Here is a 25,621-nt window from a genome sequence, read left to right on the forward strand (position 1 = left end):
ATCTCCTAGGAAAGCAGTGTTGCCAGTGGATAGAGCCCAGGCCTGGGAGTCAGGAGGACATGGGCTCTAATCCCAGTTCCACCACTTATCGGCTGTGAGACTTTGGGCAAATCACTTCACTTCTCTGTGCCTCGGTCCCCTCATCTGTCAAATTAAGTCCATGTGAGACATGGACATGTCCATCTGACTAGCTTGTAGCTTAGCACAGTGCCTGGCACAAAGTAAGAGTTTAATGAATATGGAAAAAAAAAAGGTTTTAGGCATCTTCCTGGTAGTTTTTAAAGTGACCTAAACCATCCACACAACATCTCCATCCTGAAGGTTTGCAAGTAGGAGGTAGAGCGACTGGTTCCACCTGAATCTTTGGCTTCTCTGCTCTGGTTCGGCGACTTCCCACATTTGGAGCCAAAACCCTCCTCTGGAGGCTGATACACCTGAACTACTGGCTCTCCCTTTTCACCACCACACCCCCGAGACCAGTGCTGTGCATGTTATCGGAGCTTAAAAATGCTGCAGATGGAGAAGTTGAACAATGACTGGCTAGGTTAGAGTCAGAAGAGGGGAAAAAAACCCGTCAATTCTCTAATCTGGTCCTGGAATTATTTAAAAATAATAACAATGATAATAATAGTAATTGTGGTATTTGTTAAGAGCCTACTATGTGCCAGGCACGGTACTAAGTGCTGAGGTAGATAGAGGATAATCAGATTAGACACAGTCCCCTTCCCACTTGGGGATCACGGTCTCAATCCCCATTTTACAGATGAAATGACTGAGGCACAGAGGAAATGAAGTGATTTGCCCAAGGTTTCACAAGACAAGTGGCAGAGCCGGGATTAGACACCAGACCTCAGACCCGTGCTCTTCTCACTAGGCCATGCTGCTTCTTTTCTTCTTAATTCTATAAATACACTCAAGGACTGAAGGGCAAGAAGCCCTTGGGTGGGAAGTTCTTCTGAAGCATTTTGGTAACCCAGGAATAATCAAACCAGGTAAAAATGACCCAAGAATTCATTCAGTTGTATTTATTGAGCGCTTACTGTGTGCAGAGCACTGTAATAAGCACTTGGGAAAACCCAGTACAACAATAAACAGATACATTCCCTGTCTACAACCAGTTTACAGACTACCATTTACAATGAGAATCCTTTTAGTCTCTCATTAATCCCAACCCTTGTATTATTTCTAAAGAATATAAAAAGATTTTCAATTCCATTTGCTTCATTACACCCAGTTGTCCTGTATGATGAGGGTTTAAGTTAAAAAAGGGATCCCACTGTAAACCTGTGTCTAACCGCACACAGGAGCATATGAGTACGTCCGCGAGCTGTTTCTTCAGAAAGTCCAAGCGCCTGGCATCTGAACACGATCGGGTGGTCAAACGAATGTTCCCGAATTCCCTGACATTGTCCTCGCCAAAACACGCAGTAAAAACACGTGTCCCCGCAGAACTGGACGTACCGGAGTCGGTTCACAAAGACGCGAAGCTTTCGATTTCCCCTCTCGGAAGGGTCGATCGATAGTCCTTCCTCAATTCCCTAAAATAAATAGGAAAACCGCAGGCCAAGACCAGTTCTCCTACGTCAGCCGCGGTGAGAGACCCACAGGCTAGCCCGCCACGCAGGGCTTCATCCAAGCTTGAAAGCGTTGTGGGGAAGAACGCTGGAGAAAGATCAGAAGTTCTCTCCGTCTTCATTCCATAAGCCTGGCGAGACAGAACGCCATCCAAACCTATGAAATTCACTCGCTCGCTTTCTAGCCTGCTAACACCAGCTTGCCCCTCACATTCTGGACTAGGGCTAACCCCCTAAATACTAAGCTTCTGCACAAAGTTCTTGCCAACTCCCACCCTCCACATCAATCAGTTCATTTAATCGTATTTATTGAGCACTTACTGTGTGCAGAGCACCACACTAAGCGCTTGGAAAGTACGATTCGGCCACAGATAGAGACAGTCGCTACCCACCACTGGGGCTCACAGTCTAGAAGTGGGGAGACAGACACAAAACAGAACAAAGCAAGTAAACAGGCATCAATAGCATCAATATAAATAGAATTATATCAATGGTATTCATCGAGTGACCGCTATGCGCCGAGCACTGTAGAATAACAGAGAGAATAACAGAGCCGGTAGGCACTTCCCCTGCCCACAGCGAGTTGACGGTCTAGAGTCCAAATCATCTTTTCCCTCTCCTTCCTGTCGCACACCCACATATATATTTATTAGCTACAAAGTGGACTGAGATTTTTATAGTAACGATGGTATTCGTTATGTGCTTACTATGGACCGGACGCCGTACAGGGTAGAAACAAAATCATCAGGTTGGGCACGGGCCCGTTCCTACACGGGGCTCACAGTCTAAGTAGGTGGGAGACCAGGTTTGGGTTCAGGTCCTACCGGGGCAAACTGGGGCTGGGGTCGCTGCTGCCCGGGTGAAAGTTGGGCCCGGGATGGCTGTGAGTTCAAGTCCTCCCGGATGGGGGTCAGAAGCCTGGAGGAGGAACTGCCTTGGGCATCTGAGGTGATGGGGTTTGTGTGGCATTGGGAGAGGTGGGGGGAGCCTGCTCCAAACCCCAAATTTTGCCTCCAGGTTCCAAAGGAGACATTGGCTTCTCCCTATCCAAACACTCCGGAAATATTATCCTACTCAACCTTACTAAAGGAGCATAAATCATTATTCCCATTTTGCAGTCATCTAGAGGTTAAAAATGGTTAAGCCAACATTCAGCTGTACATAGTAGTAAATCTAGGTTAGGCAACAGTTCTTGGAGGGCTGAAAGGCGATGGATCTGGACCGAAAAGGAGAGGTTGAAATATAGCGCTAAAGGGGAAGACTTTGCCAAAAGCATAGGCTGGAGCTGCATGGAACAAACTGAACCATTTAAAAACTCTTCCAGAATTTGCTTGTGTTTTATCAGAACACAACAATAATAATCATTATGGTATTTATTAAAGGCTTACTTTGTGCCAGGCGTTTTTCTAAGCGCTGGGGCAGTTACAAGGCATTCAGGTTGCCCCATGTGGGGCTCACAGTCTCCATTTTACAGATGAGGTAAGTGAGGCACAGAGAAGCTAAGCGGCCACACAGCAGACAGGTAGTGGAGCCGGAATTAGAACCCACATCCTTTGACTCCCAGGCCCATGTTCTTTCTACAAGTGACACTGCTTCCCATTAGTTAATCAATGGTAGTCAATCTATAGTATTTACTGAGCAATTACTATTTCTAATGCACTGTACTAAGCACTTGGGAGAGTACAGTACAACAGAATCAGCAAACACATTCCCTGCTCATAGCGAGCTGAATGCTTACTGCATGCAGATTACTAAACTAAGCACTGACGAGAGTCCAGTGGATTCATTAATAATAATAACTGGGGTATTTGTTAAGACCTTACTGGGTGCCGGGCACTGTACTAAATGCTGGGGTGGATATAAGCAGATTAGGTTGATACAGTCCCACATCAGGCTCACAGCCTCAATCCCCGTTTTCTGGATTCATTCATTCATTCAATAGTATTTATTGAGCGCTTACTATGCGCAGAGCACTGTGCTAAGCGCTTGGAATGTACAAAACGGTAACGGATAGAGACAGTCCCTGCCCTGTGACGGGCTCACGGTCCAATCGGGGGAGACGGACAGACGAGAACAATAGCAATAAATAGAAACAAGGGGATGAACATCTCATTAAAACAATAGCAAATGAATAGAATCAAGGCGATGTACATTTCATTAATGTAACTGAGGCCCAGAGAAGTGAAGAGACTTGCCCAAGGTCCCCCAGCAGACTAGTGGCGGGGCCGGGATTAGAATCCGGGTCCTTCTGACTCCCAGGCCCGGGTTCTCTCCGGTAGGCCACGCTAGACACAGTCGGTGGCCTGAGAGTTCTTGCTATCAATTCTTCCTAGAGCAGGTCAAGACGGACGAGAATATTACGGTTATTTGGGTGACTGTGTCTTCATGGTCGCTTCCTTGCTGCCCAAGAAGTCCTGGTTGGCAGCTGTGGCCGGCAACTCTCCTCATCTGGCCTGCGCAGACTATCTGCCGCGGCCCTGGCCCGCCCAGCGCAGCAGTGGATTGGGGACGGGGCTAAGGAGGAGGTAAAGCTTCAAAGCCCAGCAGCTGAGCAGGCCAGCAGTTCAGGGGGGTGGCTCAAAGGCGGCCCAACTAGCCCAGGGCCCCAATTTGTTGGTCCCATCTGCTGGGCACAATCGCCATCACATACGACTGCCTCGAGAAGCTTGGGAGTCAGAGGACGTGGGTTCTAATCCCCGCTCCGCCACTGATCAGCTGTGTGACCTCGGGTAAGCCGCTCAACTTCTTTGGGCCTCAGTTACCTCATCTGTAAAATAGGGATTATTAATAATAATAATAACGTTGGTATTTGTTAAGCGCTTACTGTGTGCAGAGCACTGCTCTAAGCGCTGGGGGAGATACAAGCTAATCGGGTCGTCCCACGTGAGGCTCACAGTCAATCCCCATTTTACCGATGAGGTAACTGAGGCCCAGAGAGGTGAAGTGACTTGCCCACAGTCACACAGCTGACAAGTGGCGGAGCCGGGAGTCGAACCCATGACCTCTGACTCCCAAGCCCGGGCTCTTTCCACTGAGCCCCGCTGCTTCCCTGCTTCCCTTAAGACTGTTAGCCCCACGTGGGACAACCTGAATACCTCGTACCTACCCCAGCGCTTAGGACAGTGCTTGGCACATAGTAAGTGCTTCACAAACACCATCATTACTATTATTATTATCATTCTCTGTGCCTCAGTTACCTCAACTGTAAAATGGGGATGAAAACTGTGAGCCCCATGTGGGGCAAGGACTGTGTCCAACCTGATCAGCTGGTATCTACCCCAGCGCTTAGAACGGTGCTCTGCACGCAGTAAGCGCTTAACAAATACCAACATTATTATTATCATTACTATTAACAGTGAACAATTGCAGATGGAAGTGGGGCGTTCTGGGAGAGATGCATCCACGGAGTCGCTAAGGGTGGGAGACGACAAGATGGCAAAACACGTATAAATTTACACGTACCTATTTGGATTCTCCCCATCCCCCTAGACTGTAAGCTTGCTGCGGGCAGGAAACGTTTCTACCAACTCTGTTCTACTGTATTCTCCCAAGAGCTTAGCAGAGTGCTCCGCGTACAGTGAGCGCTCAATAGATACAATTGATTGATACCGTGTGAGCTCCCTGATGGAAGGAGCCAAGCCTTCCCCTTCCCAGAGGGACAAATCGGTCGATGTTGTTGATCGTTGAACCCTCTGCCGTGCTGAACTCCTATTTTCAGCTTTAAACTTTCAGGATGGCTTTGGGTCAGGAGGAAAGGCGTTTGGGTGGGAGATGGGGAAAGGTGAAGAAACCCATTCCCATTCCCTCAGATTTAGGCTGAGACTGTGAGTCCCGTGTGGGACAGGGACTGTGTCCAATCTGATTAACATGTATCTTCCCCCCGCATTTAGAACAGTGCTTGGCACACAGTAAGTGCTTAACAAGTACCATAATATATATTCAGATATATCTATGTATGCCTATCTCTATATCTATCGTATAAATAAATATCTGTGTGTGTGTATGATGTATGTGTACGTATAAATAAGTAAAACGACTTTTCTTGGAAAAATACATCCGAGACCACAAATCTTAGCCTTCTTGGAGTTTTCCAGCGGCCTCGGTTTGACTGCCCGCGGAGTTGTCGAAACTCTTCAAGAATCTATTCGTATTTCTGCCTGCTCCGATTACCTGAGGTAATTAAATACCAAATGTTTACTCCCCAGTAAGGGAAGGTTTAACACCTTTTGTTGAACTTGAACCTCCTCCTTTTGCTTACCTCGAAGCTACCACCTTCAAACTTCCATGAGAGTCTCCTATTTCTAGGGTTGTGGGATTTGGCAAAGAACAATACAGATTCATTCTGTCCGCACCTTCTGTGGTTTTTATAAAATTCAATCATGTCTCCTCACGGCTTTCATCTTTAGAGAAAAAAGAGCTCCGATCTGTTCGGTGGGTTCTCCCCCCAAAACTATTCCCCTTTCCGATCATTTTAGTTGCTCCAGACCCTCCCTTCTGTTACAGAAACGCATTTCTTTGCGGAGTGAAGCACTAGAGCTGATTGTGATTAAATAGTCGCATCCCTAACCAATCCCACCAAAGGAGAAAGCGGGAAAAGAGGAAGATGAGATTTTTGACTAAAAGTGGGAAGAAAAACCAAAACCCTTTCTGATTCCCCCTGCTGGATATTTGCAGGGATGGTTGCAATGAATTCCTGTAAAAAAATAAAACCCCTCTCGTACGCTCTCTGGATAGTAATAACGATAATAATGGCGTTTATTAAGCGCTTGCTATATGCCAAGCACTGTTCTAAGCGCTGAGGTAGAGACAAGGTAGTCAGGTTGTCCCACGTGGGGGTCCGAGCACTTAGTACTGTGTTCTGCACACGATAAGGGCTCAATAAATACGATTGAATGAATGAATCCCTATTTTACAGATAAGGAAACTGAGGCACAGAGCAGGGAAGCGAGTTACCCAAGGTCACACAGCAGACATGTGGTGGAGCCGGGATTAGAACTCAGGCCCTTCTGACGCCCAGGCCCAGGGTTCTGTCCACTAAATCACGCTACTTCTAAGGCAAAGCTCCACAGCACTATGGTAAATATTCTTATATTTCCCTATTCAGTAATGTATTTCACCGACTGCCTCCCTTTGCAGACGACTTGGGAGTCAGGGAATGTGAGTTCTAATTCCGGCTCTGCCACCTGTCTGCTGGGTGACCCTGGGCAAGCCACTTTACTTCTCTGGGCCTCAGGTACCTCATCTGTAAAATGGGGAGTAAGACTATGCACCCCATGTGAGACAGGCTCATTACCTTGTATCTACCCCAGCACTTAGAACAGTGCTTGGCACATCGTAAGTGCTTAACAAATACCATCATCACTAATTTTTTTATTATTATTATAAACTCCTTGTGGGCAGGGATCGGAGATCAGCTCGGTTGCATTGAACTTTCCTAAGCACTTAGTACAGTGTTCTCCAAACAGTAAATGCTTAATAAATACCATCGCTATAGTGATCGATTGCCAATTTCCTGAGGTTACAAACTCCCTGTAATCACGACCGCCTGAAATATGATTGAATGAATAAAGTAGCTGTGATCACCGACCTCCCGGCGTGGTTTACTGGAAAGAGCCCGGGCTGGGGACTCAGAAGTCGTGGGTTCTAATCCCAGCTCCTCCACTGATCAGCTGTGTGACTTTGGGCCAGTCACTTAACTTCTCTGTGCTTCAGTTCCCTCAACTGTAAAATGAGGATTAGGACTGTGAGCCCACGTGGGACAACCTGATCACCTCGTATCCTCCCCAGCGCTTAGAACAGTGCTTGGCACGCAGTAAGTGCTTAACAAATACCAACATTATTATTATTATTACATTTCCTTGCCTTAATATGATCGCATTCGTTTCATTCCTACTGAATCTGGGAAAGGAAGGAAAGCTTACAGTTTGCATTTGGGGGGCACAAGCCCCGCTGACCAGGTCGAGGAGCTCGTGGACCCTCTGGTAACTCTGCCCCGGTGGTCTTCATTAGTCCCATTGGGTGGAGAAAGGAAATCCTGAGAAGACAGAGGGAGGGGGAGTTGGAGAGAAACAGAAAGAGAGAGAGGGAGAGAGAAAAGAAACTACAAATTAAGATGAACAATACAAATTCTAGGACGAAAAATGAAACCGTCCTACTCTGTGTGTTTGATTTCATGTTTTAAGAGGTTTTGATCCGGCCCTTTCTCTCCCATTCTCATGCTAGGATTACATTTCCTTTTTCCCCCTAGTTCTTAATTCCCTGAAAGATGTATGAGGTGGGACGGCACAAGGCAGATCTTCTGGTTAGCCAATGAATTATATTATTGTCTGTCTTTCCCTCTACGCTGTAAACTCCTTGTGGGCAGTGTGGCTTAGTGGAAAGAGCCCGGGCTTGGGAGTCGGAGATCTTGGGTTCTAATCCTGGCTCTGCCACTTAGCTGTGTGACTTTGGGCGAGTCACTTCACTTCTCTGGGCCTCAGTTCCATCTTCTGTAAAATGGGGATTGAGACTGTGAGCCCCAAGTGGGACAACCTGATTCGCTTATATCTACCCTAGTGCTTAGAAGAGGGCTTGGCACATAGTAAGCGCTTAACAAATACCATCATTATTATTACTGTATTGTACTGTACTCTCCTCAGCTCTTAGAACGGTGCTCTATAGACAGTAAGCCCTCAATAAATACCCCCGACCCACTCATGTTACCCCTCACAAGAAAACTCCCAAGCACTAGGGGGTAGATCCAAGATAATCGAGTCAGACACAGTCCCAGTTCCACAAGGAGCTTAGAGTCTAAATAGGAGGACATCCCCGTTTTACAGATGAGGAAACTGAGGCACAGAGAAGTTAAGTCACAGAGCAGACGAGTGGCAGAGCCTGGATCAGAACCCAGGTCTTCTGGGATTAAGACTGTGAGACCCTTATGCGACATGAACTATGTCCAACCTGATTCCCTTGTATCTACTCCAGTGTTTAGAACAGTGCCTAGCACGGATTAAGCGCTTAACAAATACCGCAATTTTTATTATTATTCTGACGCCTGTGCTCTTTCCACTAGACCATGCTTCGCCTATAACAATACGCTCCCAAGCACCTGTTTCAGGGCCTTTTATTCAAGAGCCACTCGAGAAATGATAAGGATAATGATGAAAACCTCTACACATTCAGTGCTCCCCAGAGATAAAAGAGTACAGCTTCAGGTTTCTTATTTTGGAAAAGAGATCATCTTCAGTGGCCTCGCTAATATCTCATCAAACAACGATACTGACCGAGCACCTACTCCGTGCAAAGAACTGTACTAGATGCTTGGCAGGTAGAAATATAATACACACGATCGCTGTCTTCAAGGAGTTTAAAATCCATAAATATGTACGTGCTTAATAAGTGCCATAAAAATAAAGAAGAGGGCTAAACCCCAATAGCAGGAAAGAGCAGAAGTTTGGAGTACAATGATGTGCCTCAGTTTCCTCATATTTTAATGGTAAATGTTAAGTGCTTTACTAAGTGCCAGGCAGTGTACTAAGCACTGGGGTAGATACAATCTAATCAGGTTGACACAGTCCATGTCCCACATGGGGCTCCTGGTTTTAATCCCCATTTTACAGATGAGGGAACTGAGGCAGAGAAAAGTGAAGTGAATGCCCGAGGTCACACAGCAGACAAGTGGCAGAGCTGGGATTAGAACCCAAGTCCTCTGGTCCCCCAAGCCAGGGCTCTCTCCATCTGCAAAATAGCCTTGGGCCCCCTTTGGAATGAGGATTAAATCCAATCTGACTATATTTTATATCCCTCCCAGCATTCAATCCAGCACTTGGCACAAAATAGGCACTTAATCAATACGACTTCTCTTACTATTACTTACATATTGTCCCTCTCCCTGCGTGAAGAGATGAGGGATTCCAGGAATGGCCGTATTTACCCGCCGTAATTATATCTGTGCAAAGATGGGCCTGAGAAATGTAATTCTGCAGCTATATCTATTTTTCCTTTATAAAAAGAAGCATCACCTGACAGGGAACGATCTGATGGTGCTTGAGCTGGTCACACAGCTCCTGAGCTAAACGGGTTCTTCTCAGCTTCTTGCTGGACATGTTGCTCCCAGGTGTGGCTGATTCCTTAAAAATGACCTTAAGAGAAAACGGCATTGCCAGGGAAAACCTGTAAACGACAGGATAAGAAATGCTTGCAGCAACCCGCAAAAAGACGCCCCTTCGCCTAAATAAAATAAACAGGTACGGCTCTGTGGCGTTTCTTTTATAATTACTGAATCTTGCAAACCATTTGAGGGGCATTCAACTTTAGGAGAACCCTAACTATCCACTGAAGGTCTGCAATATACTCAGAGTTTAAAAGTTGTTCAAATATTAGTCATTTTGCTGGTCTCTGTTGCCGAATTGTACTTTCCAAGCGCTCAGTACAGCGCTGCGCACACAGCAAGCGCTCAATAAATACGACTGAATGACTACTACCGAGGAAAACGGTAAAACCGTCTCCTCCAGTCAGTTTGATAAAGAGTTTTGGTCACCGCTGGTCTAGGACCGCTTAGGAATAGTCTCGTCGGGAAGCAGAAAGAGCTTTTCGTTCCCAAATTCTTCCAAAACCCTCATCTTTGTTAGGTACGTTTCTTTGCAGAATTACTTTCCCAGGCAGTTATAACAGGAAACGCCACTGAAGCAAAGGCATTGAATCCCCGTGATGATATCACTAAAACAGTCCTTCTCTAATACTTCTTAACTAAAGTCTAATATTCCCGATAATCATTAAAGCGCCAACGGAATGTCCTGCCCTTAGTACAGTGTCTGGCGCAGAGTAAGCGCTTAACAAATACCACAGTCATTATTATTGCCTCCAGTCCAAATTGGCAGCATATTCACAGAAGCAACATGGCCCAGTGGCCTGGGAGTCAGATGACTGTGTGACCCTGGGCAAGTCACTTAAAATATAAAAAAATGGTGATATTTGTGAAGCGCTTACTATGTGCCAAGCACTGTTCTAAGCGCTGGGGGATACAAGGTGAGCAGGTTGTCCCACATGGGGCTCACAGCCACGCTGCTTCTGTGGACTGTGCCCAACCCGATTACTTTGTATCCACCCCAGTGCTTAGGAAAGGTCTGGCACATAATAAGCGCTTAACAAATAACACAAAAACTCACATTTGCATTTCTTCCTTGGCAAACAGCAAGTGGGAATGTATGCTCCCGACTGATCTGATGGAGGCCTGATATGTGGGGTTCAATTTTCCAGCTGTAGTTTTTTTTTTAATGAGTATCTGTTAATTACTCACTATGGACCAAACACTATCCTAAGCGCTGGAGAAAATAAAAGTTAATTAGGCTGAACACCATATCTGTCCCTCAAGGGGCTCCCAGTCTAAGCAGGAGGGAGAACTGGAGAACTGAGGCACAGAGAAGTTAGGCAGCGTGGCTCAGTGGAAAGAGCCCAGGCTTGGGAGTCAGAGATTGTGGGTTCTAATCCCCGTTCTGCCGCTTGCCAGCTGTGTGACTTTGGGCAAGTCGCTTAACTGCACTGTGCCTCAGTTACCTCATCTGTAAAATGGGGATTAAGACTGGGAACCCCATGTGGGACAACCTGATCACCTTGTATCCTCCCCAGCGCTTAGAACAGTGCTTTGCACATGGTAGGCTCGTAACAGCTGCCATCATTATCATTATTATTATTATTGTTTGCCTAACTCTCTTCCCCTCTTCAAAGCTCACCTCCTCCAGGAGGCCTTCCCAGACTGGGCCCTCCCTTTCCCTCTGCTCCTCCTCCCCTGCCCATTCCCCATTCTCCCGCCCTCTGCCCTACCCACAGCACTTGTGCATATTCGTTTGCATAATTGATTATTTATTTTGTTAATGACGTACACATATATATATATATATATATATATATATATATATTCATGATTCTGTTTATGTTGATGATAGCTACGCCAGGCTACTTGTTTTGTTCTGTTTTGCTTTGCTGTCTGCCTCCCCCGTTTAGACTGTGAGCCCGTCGTTGGGCAGGGATGGTCTCTCTCTGTTGCCGGCTTGTCCATTCCAAGCGCTTAGTACAGTGCTCTGCACCTAGTAAGCGCTCAATAAATACACTTGAATGAATGAATGGATTGGCCGTTTCGTAATCCCCCTCGGCGGGCGGCGTCCGTGACTTCTAAGAGAAGCAGCATGACTTAGTGGAAAGGGCCCGGGCTTGGAAGTCAGAGGTCGTGGGTTCTAATCCCGCCTCCGCCACTGATCAGCTGTGTGACTCTGGGCCAGTCACTTGACTTCTCTGGGCCTCAGTTCACTCATCTGTCAAATGGGGGTGAAGACTGGGAGCCCCACGTGGGACAACCTGATGATGTTGCATCTTCCCGAGCGCTCAGGACAATGCTCAGCACATAGTAAGCGCTTAACAAATGCCATCATTATTTCTATTATTATTATGAGAGAAGTAGCGTGGCTCAGTGGAAAGAGCCCCGGCCGGGGAGTCAGAGGTCATGGGTTCGAATCTCGACACCGCCACTTGGCAGCTGTGCGACTTTGGGCAAGTCATTTCACTTCTCTGTGCCTCAGTGTCCTCATCTGTAAAATGGGGATGAAGACTGTGAGCCCCACGTGGGACAACCTGATCATCTTGTATCCTCCCCAGTGCTCAGAACAGTGCTTTGGACATAGGAAGTGTTTAACAAATGCCATCATTATTATTATTATTACTATTATTCAGTTCCAACGTGGCTCAGTGGAAAGAGCCCAGGCTTGGGAGTCGGAGGTCAAGAGTTCGAATTCCGGCTCTGCCATCGGTCAGCTATGTGACTTTGGGCAAGTCACTTCACTTCTCTGTGCCTCAGTTCCCTCATCTGTAAAATGGGGATGAAGACTGGGAGCCCCACGTGGGACAACCTGATCACCTTGTAATGATAATAATAATGTTGGTATTTGTTAAGCGCTTACTACGTGCAGAGCACTGTTCTAAGCGCTCGGGGAGATACAGGCTCATCAGATTGTCCCATGTGAGGCTCACAGTTAATCCCCATTTTACAGATGAGGTCACTGAGGCACAGAGAAGTGAAGTGACTTGCCCACAGCCAAGCAGCGTGGCTCAGTGGAAAGAGCCCGGGCTTTGGAGTCAGAGGTCATGGGTTCGAATCCCGGCTCGGCCACTTGTCAGCTGTGTGACTTTGGGCAAGTCACTTCACTTCTCGGTGCCTCAGTTCCCTCATCTGTAAAATGGGGATGAAGACTGTGAGCCCCACGTGGGACAACCTGATTCCCCTGTGTCTACCCCAGCGCTTAGAACAGTGCTCGGCGCATAGTAAGCGCTTCACAAATACCAACATTATTATTATTATTAAGAGGCGGAATTCGAACCCATGACCTCTGACTCCCATGCCCGGGCTCTTTCCACGGAGCCACGCTGCTTCTCTCCTTCCCCGACGCTTAGAATAGTGCTTTGGACATAGGAAGCGCTTAACAAATGCCATCATCACTATTATAATTTTTATTATTATCGTTGTTTTTAATTAGTCGGTTCCCTTTACAAAGATGGCGTCCGGAGAGTCCCGCCCCCTCTATGGGTCGCTCGGATTGGCTGGGGCGTAATCGGCCTCGGCGGGCGGCCCCCGGGGCTGCAGTGCCCTTGACAAAGATGGCGCCCGGAGCGTCTCCCCCCCTTCCGTATGGGTCGCTCGGATTGGCTGGGAGGGTAACGGGCCTCTGTGGGCGGGTCCCGTGGCTTCAATTCCCTTTACAAAGATGGCGCCCGGAGAGTCCCGCCTTCCGTGTGCGTCGCTCGGATTGGCTGGGAGGCCGAGGTGGGCGGGGCCTGTCAGCGGACGCCCAAGGCGATGGCCGCGCCTGCGCAGGAGTCGGCGCGGGGCTCAGGTCAGTGTCCTCTTTGGGGCCTTAGGGGTCTGGCGTGGCAGGGGGCAGCGGGCAAGGGGCAGCTCCCCCTGCACCCCCCGGGAAGGTGGCACCTTGGGGGGGGGGGGTGTGGGGGTCCCATCCCTTTGAGAAACCAAGAGGGGAAGGGGCGAAGGGGGCGGGAGGAGCCTGCAGGGCCGCCCAGGGGACCAACCCCGGGGTCAAAGGTCACGGCCTGGGCAGCCCGAGTGGCCCACGTTCCTGACAGCAAAAGCTGGCCCATTAGCATTAATAAAAATAATAATGATGGCCTTCGCTCCACGCTGATGATGTGCCAAGCACTGTTCTCAGATCTAGGGGGGATCCGAAGGCGTCAGGTTGCCCCACCTGGCCTAATCCCCATTTGACAGGAGAGGGGACTGAGGCCCAGAGATGTTTAAGGGACTTGCCCCAAGTCGCACAGCTGGTGTGAACCCGTCGTTGGGCGGGGGTGGTCTCTATCTGTTGCCGAGTTGTCCAGCAGTGATCTGGGCGTAGTAAGCGCTGAGTAAATACGATGGAATGATCAGTGGCGGAGCGGGATTAGAACCCACGACCTCCGACTCCCAAGCCTGTGCTCTTGCGACGCTGCTTCTCAAAACTCCTCCCGCACCCCAAATGAATAACTCTCCGGGGGGTTAGAAGGGCAGGGATGGTCTGTATCTGTTGCCGAATTGCCCATTCCAAGCGCTCAGTACAGTGATCTGGGCATAGTAAGCGCTCAGTAAAATACGATTGAATGATCAGTGGCGGAGCGGGATTAGAACCCACGACGTCTGACTCCCAAGCCTGTGCTCTTGTCACGCTGCTTCTCTAAACTCCTCCTGAACCCCAAATGAATAACTTTCCGGGGGTTTAGAAGGGCGAGGATCGTCTCTGTCTGTTGCCGAATTGTCCATTTCGAGCGCTTTGTACAGTGCTCTGCACATAGTAAGCGCTGAGTAAATACGATTGAATGATCAGTGGCTGAGCGGGATTAGAACCCATGACCTCTGACTCCCAATCCTGTGTTCTTGCCACGCCGCTTGTCTAAACTCCTGAACCCCAAATGAATAACTCTCCAGGGGGTTAGAAGGGCAGGGATGGTCTCTATCTGTCGCCGAATTGTACACTCCAGGCGCTTAGTACAGTGTTCTCCACATAGTAAGCGCTCAATAAATACGATTGAATGAATGATACACTATGGGCTGGTGTCAGTCAATCGTATTTATTGAGCGCTTGCTGTGTGCAGAGCACTGTATCGAGCGCCTGGGAGAGTCCAGTACAACAATGTAACAGACACATTCCCCGCCCACAACGGGCGGACAGTCTAGCAGGGGGGAGACGGACATTCATAGAAATAAATAAATTAGGGGATATGTAGATGAGTGTTGAGGGGCTGAGAAGGGAGGATGAATGAAGGGAGCGAGTCGGGATGATGCAGAAGGGAGTGGGAGACTAGGGAAGAAGGGCTTGGTCAGGGAAGGCCTCTTGGCTATAATTTTATTTATTTCTACTGATGTCTGTTTACTCGTATTGGTGTCTGCCTCCCCCGTCCCCAGACTGGGATCCCAACGTGGGCAAGGATTTTCCCTCTCTATTGCTGTACTGTTCTTTCCAAGCGCTTCGTACAGTGCTGTGCACACAGTAAGCGTTCGGTAAATATGACTGAATGAGTGAATGCCTTCAATAAGGTTTCGAAAGGGGAGAGGGTCATCGTCTGTCCGAGACAAGGAGGGAGGGACTTCCGGGCCAGAGGAAGGACGTGGGGGAGATGGAGTGAGAAGGTTGGCATGTGTGTGCGCACGTCGGGTGTTTAAAGGTGGACGTTGGTGCCAACCCTCAAACGTGCTTGCTTGTAGGCGCCGCTTCAGGCCGGGGCCCTTCTGGGGCAGCTGGCGGACTGTAGCCCACGGCCCCGCTCCCCCCGAACCCGCCACGATGCACCCGTTCGGACGAGAGAGCGCCGCGGCCCTGGACCAGCTCTTCGGCTTCTTCCGCGGGTGTCTGCGGCGCGGGGAGTGGGAGCTGGCCCAGGCCTGCCTGCCCCAGCTGCACGCCCCGGACCGGACCGGCCCGGGCACCGAGACCCCGACCACCGAGCCCCACCGTCTGGAGGCCATCCTGCGTGCCCTGGTGGCCTGCCCGACCCGCCTCAGGTAAGCCCGGCCAACAGACACACACACGGAGCCATCCTCAGCTTCTTCTCCTCCTCCTCCGCTTCTTTCTCCTCCTCCTCTCTTCTCCTTCTCCTCCTCCTCCTTTTTCTGTCCTTCTCCTCCTTCTCCTTTTTCTTCTCCTTGTCTTTCTCCTCCTCCTTTTTTTGTCCTTCTCCTCTTCCTTCTCCTCCTTTTCTTTCTCCTTCTTCTCCTTTCCTCTTTTTCCTCCTCTTTCTCCTCCTCCTTTCTCTTCTCCTTCTTCCTCTTTTCCCCTTCCTCTTCTCCCTCTTCCTCTTCTTACTCCTCCTTCTCCTCGCCCTGTACTAAGCCCCGGGGTGAATGCAAGCTCATGAGGTAGGACACAGTCCTTGTCCCAAGTGGGGTCGCAGTCTCAATCCCCATTTTACAGATGAGGGAACCGAGGCCCAGAGAAGGGAATCATAATAGTTGTGGCATCTGTAAAGCGCTCACTATGTGCCAGGCACTGTACTAAGCACCGGGATGGATACAAGCGAATCAGGTTGGACACAGTCCCTGTCTGAAGGCGGGATCACGGTCTTAATCCCCATTCTGCAGATGAGGGAACCGGAGAGATGAAGTGACTGGCCCACGGTCACACAGCAGACGAGATGCTGAAGCCAGGACTAGACCTGTGAGCTCATTGTGGGCAGGGAATGTGTCTGTCACTGTATTGCACTCTCCCAAGTGCTTAATACAGTGCTTTGCACACAGTAAGCACTCACTCAGTAACTACAAATGAATGATGAATGAATGAACGGGGAGGTCCTTCTGACTCCCCAGCCCGTGCTCCTTCCGCTAGGCCACATTGCTTCCCTGTGTGGGCATCAGGTCCTTTACTTCCCCCGGCCTATTATATTGCTTTATCCTCCTCTCCCAACCGCTTAAAAGTATTTTAAAAGTATTCCTGTGCTCTCCTTTCCATAGCCTCGCTCCTAATGATTCTGTTTATTTACATCGACGCTACTGATGCCTGCCTACTTGTCTTGTTATCTTTCTCCCCCCTTCTAGACCGTGAGCCAATTGTTGGGTAGGGATTGTCTCTATCTGTTGCCAAATTGGACTTTCCAAGCACTCGGTGCAGTGCTCTGCACACAGTCAGTGCTCAACAAATACGATGGGCGGACTGAAGCTAGAGTGAGGGGTCTATCTCCCACCCCCCAGGCACTTTCCCCAAGGAAGCTACTATTACGCAGGTTCATCTGTCTGCTAAACGTTGGTTGCAGCCCACCGACCTTGTCAAGACCCCTGCCCGCAGTCGGATTTACTGTGGTGCCCCAGGTTTTAGAAGCTTGCGGGTGGGACCTCCAATTTGATCTGAAATGCCCTTTCCCCCTCCCTTCCAAGACAACACCTGCTCGCTCCCTGCTACTTAGGTGATGTCGACAGGAAAATGCAGCGGTCCCAGTTGGGAAATAAGAGGAATGACAGCACTGTTTTAACAGCCGCCTTCACTGTTAAGCTCGTGCTCTACCCGTCTCCCTTTAAACTCTAACTTTATCTTTCAAGCCTCAACGGTGTGGTGTGGGGTAACCAGATTGTCCCCCTGCTCTTTCGCGTTTCTTTTAAACCCTTTCTGGGGCGGCTTTGGCCTCCAGTTGAAGACCGTTGGACTTAGGTTGCCGCCGGCCACGGAAAAACAAACCTTCCGAACCCATCTTTTTGGATTCATTTATTCAGGTGTTATTTATTGAGCTCTTGCTGTGTGCAGAGCACTGTACCGAGTGCTTGGAAAGTCCAATTTGGCAACAGATAGAGACAATCCCTACCCAACAATTGGCTCACGGTCTAGAAGGGGGGAGAATGATAACAAAACAAGTAGGCAGGCATCGATAGCATCGATATAAATAAATAGAATTATTAGGAGCGAGGCTATGGAAAGGAGAGCACAGAAATACTTCTAAAATCCCAAAAGGCCTCAGTGAAGTTTTCGCCTGTGATAGACTGTTTCGCCGTCATTACTCTCAATCTTTGGATTAGCTAACTCAAACCGCTTAGTTCTGTTTGTTTGCAGAGTTTCTCTCCCTAATTAATGTAAGTTCAAAGGGCACCTCGGTAATCTCTAGATTCACCCAGGGAGGAGGGGGTCGAATACCACGCCGGGTTATTGTGTAATCCCAGGTGCGATGTTTCACGTTTCTAGGTGCGGGGCGGGCTTCAGCCCCCAGAAACTGGCCTGGGTCTGGCTTCTGGTCCTGGAGAAGTGGTTGGCCTGGGACAAGGTAAGAGGCTCGCACTTTAGAATTCAAACTCACTCCTCAGGTGGGTACAGAAAGTCATGCGAAAGCTGGGGAGGATGGAAGGACTTTAATGTTGCCCGTCATTTCATTTCATCTGGGCTTTGTTGCTTTCCCTTTGAGGGTGACTTGGATTTTGGGTTTGGTTTTTTTTTTCCCACCCAAGTCACTTGGACCGTGACTCCTGTTGATGTCTTTGCAGCAAAGTGGATCGTGGTTTCAGGAAAGTTGTGTTCTGGCCCAGCTCCTTGCAAGGCATGTGACTGGGGAATGGGTTATGCAGAGCACGAGGAAAAGCAAGTGGGGGGAGGAAGCATCCTGTGACTTGAAATTCCGGCGACTCTATTGTCCGAACCGACGGGGCGGGGCATGGATAATTGAAATTTTCAAAAAAAAAACCCAAGAAAACAAATAGGTCGTGGGAGCGGACAGTTTCGACTTCGTCTATCTCCAGACCCCTCCGTGGAGCCGCCGGGGTGGAGCAGAATCGACTGTCTCGAAACGTGTCTCTTTCCCAGTGGCAACGGGACCAAAAAGCCGCAGCCGGAGGGAAGAGGAGAAACAGGGAGTGAGAGAATTCACGAATCAGAGAATCAAGAGTTGCAGTTATTCATTTTTCTAGTTCACCTTGAGTTCCTGAGGGGAAGAAAAACCTTAATGTGACTGGTGAAGTCTTTTTAATAGCACAAACACTGCTTTTCTCCATCCAGATGAACTTTCCCCTCTGATGGTGAGGGGCTACTTGTCGTAAAGACGGATTCTAAGCCGCATGACGTCTTCCTGTTTTGGAGAGTTTCATTTCCCCATTCTTCTGCCCAGATCCAGAGCAGCTGGGTTTTGTTTTTGTTCCTCACCCGTCCAGGCACAGTTTCTACCAAAGGCCCTAGTTTTTTGCTTTGGGGTTGGTTTTTTTTTTTTTAACGGTATCTGTTAAGCACTTACAACAATGCAAGGACTGCGCTAAGCGCTGGGAGTAGAGACAAGCTAATCAGGTTGGACACAGTCCTCGTCCGTCCGTACAGTTTATATAAATATGTAGCTTCCCAGGACAGTTGTGCAGTACGGGCTTTCATAAGCACCTTTATTTACCTCAAATACGTCTCGCCCTTCTTTGTAGTTTTGTCCCCTCAGCGGAATTGGATGGAATTCCCTGCCCCGCTGCCCCGGCCTCAAAGGGCCAGTTTCAAGTTTCAATGTTTTGGGGGGTTTTTTAATTGCATTTCTTAAGCGATTGTTATGTGTCAGGCACTCTACTAAGTTTCCGAGCCCGTTGTTGGGGAGGGATTGTCTCTATTCGTGTCCGAATTGTACTTTCCAAGCGCTTAGTACAGTACTCATGGGTTCGAATCCCGCCTCCGCCACTTGTCAGCTGTGTGACTGTGGGCAAGTCACTTCACTTCTCTGGGCCTCAGTTCCCTCATCTGTAAAATGGGGATTAAGACCGTGAGCCTCACGTGGGACGACCTGATTACCCCGTATCTCCCCCGGCGCTTAGAACAGAGCTCTGCACATAGTAAGCGCTCAACGATGACCAACATTATTATTACTCTGCACACAGTAAGCGCTCAATAAATGCGATTGAATGAATGAATGGGGTAGAGACAAGAGAATCAGGTCGGACACGGTCCCTGTCTCACACGGGGCCCACGGTCTTAATCTCCATTTTACAGATAAGGGAACTGCAGCCCAGAGAGGTCAGGTGACATAACAATAATAATAATAATAACGGCATTTGTTAAGCGCTTACTATATGCCAGGCACTTTACTAAGAGCTGGGGTGGATCCAAGCAAGTCGGGTTGGGCACAGTCCCCGTCCCACATGGGGCTCACAGTCTCAATCCCCATTTTACGGATGAGGTAACCGAGGGATTAGATTAGGGAGCGGAGCCGGAATTAGAACTCCTGACCTCTGACTCCCAGGCCCGGGCTCTATCCTCTACTCCATGCTGTTTCGAGACAGAGCCGGAATTAGCGCCCAGGTCCTGCGGACTGCCAAGCCCGTGCTTGATCCACGAGACCGCGCTGGTCGCCCCGACTTCTCCTTCCCCTTCACCCACCCGCCTCGCCCGAGCAGAGACGCCGAGGACGGTAGAGAGGCGCTTCCGCATTTAGATGGCGAAGATTTTTCTCTCTTTACTTTCTCCGGCTTCTTCCTGTCCCGGTTGGACCAGACCCGGGTCTGATCATCACAGGCACAGGACTCAGCTCAGGTTCGGTTGGGACGAAGTGTGGGCTATGACGCGCCTAGCTAGAGTGGAAAAATCCCCCTCTAGATTGTAAAGTTCACGAGAGCGGGCATTACTCTAGTCTACTCGCTCAAGTGCTTAGCACAGTGTTCCGCCCACGTCGAGGGGAAGCAGCACGGCGAGGTGCCTAGAGCACGGGCCTGGGAGTCAGAAGGTCGTGGGTTCTAATCCCGGTTCCAGCGCCTGTCTGCTGCCCGGCCTTGGGACGGGAGCACGGGCTTGGGAGTCGAGGACGTGGGTTCTAATCCCGTGCCTGCTGTGTAACCTTGGGCGAGTCACTTAACTTCTCTGTGCCCCAGGGACCTCATCTGAAAGATGGGGATTAAGACTGTGAGCCCCACATAGGACAACCTGATTACCTCGTATCTACCCCAGCTCTTAGAACGGTGCTTGGTAAATAGTAAGTGCTTAACAAATGCCGTAATAATGCTATATTGAATATTATTGTGTGATAATTATAATAATTATGGTGTTATTATTTTTATCATTATCATTCTCTGTGCCTCAGTTGCACAGGAAAACGGGAAGATGGGGATTGAGGCCGTGAGCCCCAATATGGGACGGGGACTGTGCCGACCCGATTTGCTTTTTTCCACCCCAGCCCTTAGTAGAGCGCCTGGCACATTGCAGGCGCTTAATAAATACCATTATCATCATTATCATCATCATTATTCGGCCACGGTAACTCAAGACCGCTTTCTACAATTCATCCAGAAGCTGCTCCCGGCTCCCCTCCGGAGAGAGACCGAGTTCTTGCTGCTAGCGGAAGAGCTGCCAGACGACATCTCAGAAGATGTGCTCGAGGTGGGTTTTTACCTCGCCGCTCTCTTACTCCAACCCCGCCTGCACTCCTCACTCCCCTGCCACCAACCTAACCCACTTTACTTCGGTCCCATGTATCTCAGAACAGTGTTTGGCACAGAGTGAGCACTTAACAATTACTGTCGTCATTATTACTATCGCCACACTGCCATTTGTCCTCCGGGTGGGGTCTTACAGAGAAGCAGCGTGGTTTCGCGGGTAGAGCACGGGCCTGGGAGTCGGCAGGTCGTGGGTTCTAATGCCGCCACGTGTCTGCCGCGTGACCCTGGACAAGTCACTTCACTCCTCCGGACCTCAGTTCCCTCATCTGTAGAATGGGGATTAAGAGTGTGAGCCGCGTGTGGGACAGGAACCGTGTCCAGCTGCTTAACTCGTCTCTACCCCGGCGTGTAGAACGGTGCTCCGTACCTAGAAAGCCCTTAGCGAGTGCCATAGTTATTAATTATCATCACCTCACTGCTCTCCAACTTCAACCCAGTCCAAAGACTTCGCTCCCCTTATATCGATCTAACCCACTTTACCTCAATCCCGTCCGTCCCGCCGCCGACCTCTCACCCGCGTCCCGCCTCTGGCGTGGAACTCCCTCCTTCCACATCTCACAGACCCTCATTCTCCCCGCCTTCGAAGCCTTATTAAAATCACGACTTCTCCAAAAGTCCTTTCCGACTAAGCCCTCGTTTTCTCTTCTCCCTCTCCCTTCTGCTTTACCTACAAATTTGAACCTACATCCTCTGAGCGCTCGATATTCGCCCCACCCTCAGCCCCGGTGCGCTAACGTACCGATCCGTAATTTATTTTAATGTCTACCTCCCGCTCTGGATTGTAAGGTTCTTGCGGGCGGGGAACTTGTCTGCCAACTCTGTGGTGTGGTACTCTCCCGAGCGTTTAGTAAAGTGCTCCGCACAGCGTAAGCAGTCGGTAAATACCACCGATGGACTGGGAGTGAAAGAGGTTGCTTCAAACCACGTACGCCTGTCAGAACTCAGCTGTGTCCGTCCTGGAACAGAGAGGCCAGCCGGAGAGGGTGCGTTTCATCCTCTCGGTCTGTCGATAATCCCACTTGTCTGGCTGTTGTGATGAAGCAGCGTGGCTCGGTGGAAAGAGCCCCGGCTTTGGAGTCAGAGGTCATGGGCTCGAATCCCGGCTCTGCCACTCGTCAGTTGTGTGACTTTGGGCAAGTCACTTCACTTCTCTGGGCCTCAGTCCCCTCATCTGTAAAATGGGGATGAAGACTGTGAGCCCCACGTGGGACGACCTGATTCCCCTGCGTCTACCCCAGCGCTCAGAACAGTGCTCTGCACATAATAAGCGCTTAACAGATACCAACATTATCATTATTATTATTATCTGAGCACTGGGGCAAATACTATAGACAGACACAGCCCCTGCCCTCCGTATTTTACAGTGGAAGGGAGAGATGCGCCGGGATAAACCCTGTACGGTTACCGGGAGAAGGAAGAAAACAAAATATAAAACTGGGCTTAGAAGGAAAAGAAAAGACGGAGTGGGGAATAAATAAGTGAAAGAAAGTAATGAGGGCTGGGAGTGTGTCTGCTTATTGTTATAGTATAATTATAATAATTATGATATTTGTTAAGCGCTTACTATGTGCTGAGCACTGTTCTAAGCGCTGGGGGAGATACACGGTAATCAGATTGTCCCACGTGGAGCTCACGTTTTTGAATCCCCATTTTTACAGATGAGGTAACTGAGGCCCAGAGAAGTTAAGTGACCTGCCCAGGGTCACGCAGCAGACAAGTGGCGGAGCCGGGATTAGAACCCGCGACCTCTGAGTCCCAAGCCCGTGCTCTTTCCGCTAAGCCACCCTGCACTCTCCCGAGCTCTTCGTAAAGTGCTCTGCACACAGTGAGCACTCAGTAAATGCAACTGACTGACTAATAATAATAATACTAACTGTGGGATTCGTTAAGAGCTTACTACGTATTAAGCCCCCGGGGTAAGTACAAGACAGTCGGGTCCCAAATAGGGCTCACAGTAGGAGGGAGAACGGGTATCGACTGGCCGTTTTGCAGATGAGGAAACTGAGGCTCAGAGAAGTGGAGTGACTTGTCCGAGATCACATAGCGGGCAAGCGGCGGAGCTGAGATTAGAAGCCACGTCTTCTCACTCCCGGACCTGGGCTCTTTCCGTTAAGACAAGCCGTGAAAGAATAAGTGGTCGGAGTGGTGTGGACGCCCAAAGTGCTAATAATAATAATGTCGGTATTTGTTAAGCGCTTACTATGCGCAGAGCACCGTTCTAAGCGCTGGGGTAGATACAGGGTCATCAAGGTCGTCCCCCGTGAGGCTCACGGTTAATCCCCGTTTTAACAGACGAGGGAACCGAGGCCCAGAGAGGTGAAGTGACTTGCCCGTAGTCACACGGCTGACAAGTGGCAGAGCCGGCGGTCGAACCCACGACCTGGGACTCCCAAACCCGAGCCCTTCCCACTGAGCCGGGATCAGAACCAGGATATAAGGAGGTCGTGACCGGCAGCGGGGGTGGAATTTGGTTGGAGAATGCTTCCGGGAGGAGGAGCGTCCTCCTGAGGAGGGTCAGGGCCCGGGCTTGGGCGAGCTTCTCCGGGCCCTGAGCAAGGGGCACCTGACCAGGTTTTAGCCAACCCATCTTTTTAGTAGCCACGTTGCGCTCTGAGCCCCCGGGCGTGGCCTTTCGAGGCTCCCCCGCCAGGAACGGGGTTTAGGGATCGCGGGAATCGGAGAAAAGGAAAAAGCCTGGAGTCGGAGCCACGCAGTCGGTTGTATTCGTTGGGCGCTTGCTACGTGCAGAGCACTATACTAGGCGCTTGGGAGAGACAGTATAATAATGTTGGTATTTGTTAAGCGCTTCCCGCGTGCAGAGCACCGTTCTGAGCGCTGGGATAGATTCAGGGTCATCGGGTTCTCCCCCGTGAGGCTCACGGTCTTAATCCCCATTTTGCAGATGAGGGAACTGAGGCCCGGAGAAGTGGAGCGACTTGCCCACGGTCACCCCGCTGACACGCGGCAGATGCGGGATTCGAACCCGTGACCTCCGCCTCCCAAGCCCGTGCTCTTTCCCCCGAGCCACGCCGCTTCCCCTCTATAACCCGACAGTCTGGCCTCAGTAAGCCTACGGTCCAGAAGGGGAGGCAGATTTCGGTATAAATCAATCAATCCCAGCTGTGTGCGTAAGCGGTGCGGGGCCGGGCGGGAGGGGGAGTAGAGGGAGCGATTCAGGGCGACGCGGGAGGGAGCGGGGAGCGAGGGGAGGCCGCTCAGAGGAGACGGGCCTCCGATGAGGCTTCGAAGAGGGGGAGGGTCATCGTCGGAGCCCGCGGGCGACGGGGCTCTCAAGACGTTACCGATCGCAGCCCCCTTTCCTCCTCAGGAGCTGCGCGAAGTCCTGGCCGGAGAGGAAGAAGGGCCGGCGGACGAGAGCGCCCGGAGGACGGAGGGCCCGGCCCCGGGGCTCAGCGCCGGGGCGGCCTCCGCCCTGTGGCGTCTCCTGACGGCGGCCCCCCGGCGGGCCCGGGCCCTGCTGGAGCTCCTGCCGGGGGAGGACGCCCGTCGGCCCTCCCGCGGCCGGCCTCTGCAGCAGAGGCTGGTGGAGCTCCTCCGGCGGGAGCTGAGGAGCCTCCGGGAGTCACCCCTCCGCTCCCCGGCCCGGGCGGAGGCCGTTTACGCAGCCCTGGGCGCCCTGCGCTGTCCCCCCGAGGGCCCGGGGCCCGAGCTGCGTCTCCTCTGCGAAGAGCTGCTGGAGGCCTGCGGGACGGACGGGAGTCCCCTGCGGGAGGAGCGGCTGCTGGGCTGCCTGCTGAGGGGGCCCGGCCGGGGCCTGGTGGCCCTGTACGGCCACGCCTATGCCGAGCGGACCGGGGAGAAGTCCCCGGCGAAAGGTGAGCGCCGACCGTCCCTCCCGACGCCCGCCTCTCCCCTCCGGGTTTGGCCCTTCCCTTTGGCTCGGCGGAGGTGGCCCGGCGGGCGGAGCACGGGCCTCGGAGTCGGAGGACCCGGGCCCCGAGCCCGGCCGCGCCGCGCCACGGCCGGCGGGACGCTTCCCTGGGCCTCAGTTCCCTCGTCTGTAAGATGGAGATGGAGACCGCGGGCCCCACGGGGGACAGGGGTCGGGTCCAGCCCCATTCGCCGGGATCCGCCCCAGGGCTTGGTAGAGCGCCCGACACACAGTCAGCGCTCAGTAAATACCGTTATCATTATTATTATCATCGGCCCGGTGTGGGACAGAGGACGGGCCCGACCCAGTCGTCTTCCCCTCCTCGAAAACGTCAGCTCGTTATGGGCGGGGGACGTGTCTGTCGACTCTGTTACGTTGTCCCCTTCCAATCACTTAGTGCAGTGTTTTGCGCACGCTAAGTGCTCAGTAAATACGGCCGAGTGATCTCATCTCCCCCAGCGCTTAGAACGGTGCTCTGCGTACAGTGAGCGCTTAACGAACACCGATATCGTCGTCGTCTCCGGAGGCTATTTGCTTTGCACGCAGTAAGCACTTAATAAATGCCACCGTTATCATCATTTCAAGGAAGCGGTTGACCCAGTGATCCCGGCGAAAGTCTAGCCAGTGGTCGATCCCGGTTTCTCCTGGATTCCCACCCGACCCACGGCCCTCGGGATCCGGAAAGGGGAGGCGGTCGGGAGTTGCGGAGTCTTGTTTGAGTTTGTCGGGTGGGGACTGGGGACCCCGTAGCGGCAAGGTGAAGCGGTTAGA

The 25,621-nt window shown here is 50.9% G+C and overlaps 2 protein-coding genes across 3 annotated transcripts in view; one reads left to right on the top strand and one right to left on the bottom strand.

Moving 5' to 3' along the window:
- The window catches only part of RAD51B (RAD51 paralog B), a 41,290-nt gene extending 31,629 nt beyond the window's left edge, over positions 1–9,661 (bottom strand). Inside the window, 4 exon segments of the mRNA XM_029058311.1 lie at positions 1,589–1,705; positions 7,496–7,574; positions 8,695–8,726; positions 9,578–9,661. Of these exon segments, the coding sequence (XP_028914144.1) occupies positions 1,589–1,705; positions 7,496–7,574; positions 8,695–8,726; positions 9,578–9,661 (312 nt within the window).
- A 3,731-nt stretch (positions 9,662–13,392) lies between these two features.
- ZFYVE26 (zinc finger FYVE-type containing 26) overlaps positions 13,393–25,621 on the top strand; it is an 86,546-nt gene continuing 74,317 nt past the window's right edge. For both annotated transcript variants that reach the window (XM_029076328.1, XM_029076331.1), the window contains exons 1-5: positions 13,393–13,438; positions 15,298–15,594; positions 17,756–17,834; positions 20,810–20,899; positions 24,287–24,794. In XM_029076328.1, the coding sequence (XP_028932161.1) occupies positions 15,377–15,594; positions 17,756–17,834; positions 20,810–20,899; positions 24,287–24,794 (895 nt within the window). In that variant the 5' untranslated portion in view covers positions 13,393–13,438; positions 15,298–15,376. The remainder of the gene's footprint in view (positions 13,439–15,297; positions 15,595–17,755; positions 17,835–20,809; positions 20,900–24,286; positions 24,795–25,621) is intronic.

Source organism: Ornithorhynchus anatinus, chromosome 1 (genome assembly GCF_004115215.2).
Source record: "Ornithorhynchus anatinus isolate Pmale09 chromosome 1, mOrnAna1.pri.v4, whole genome shotgun sequence".
Lineage (NCBI taxonomy): Eukaryota > Metazoa > Chordata > Mammalia > Monotremata > Ornithorhynchidae > Ornithorhynchus > Ornithorhynchus anatinus.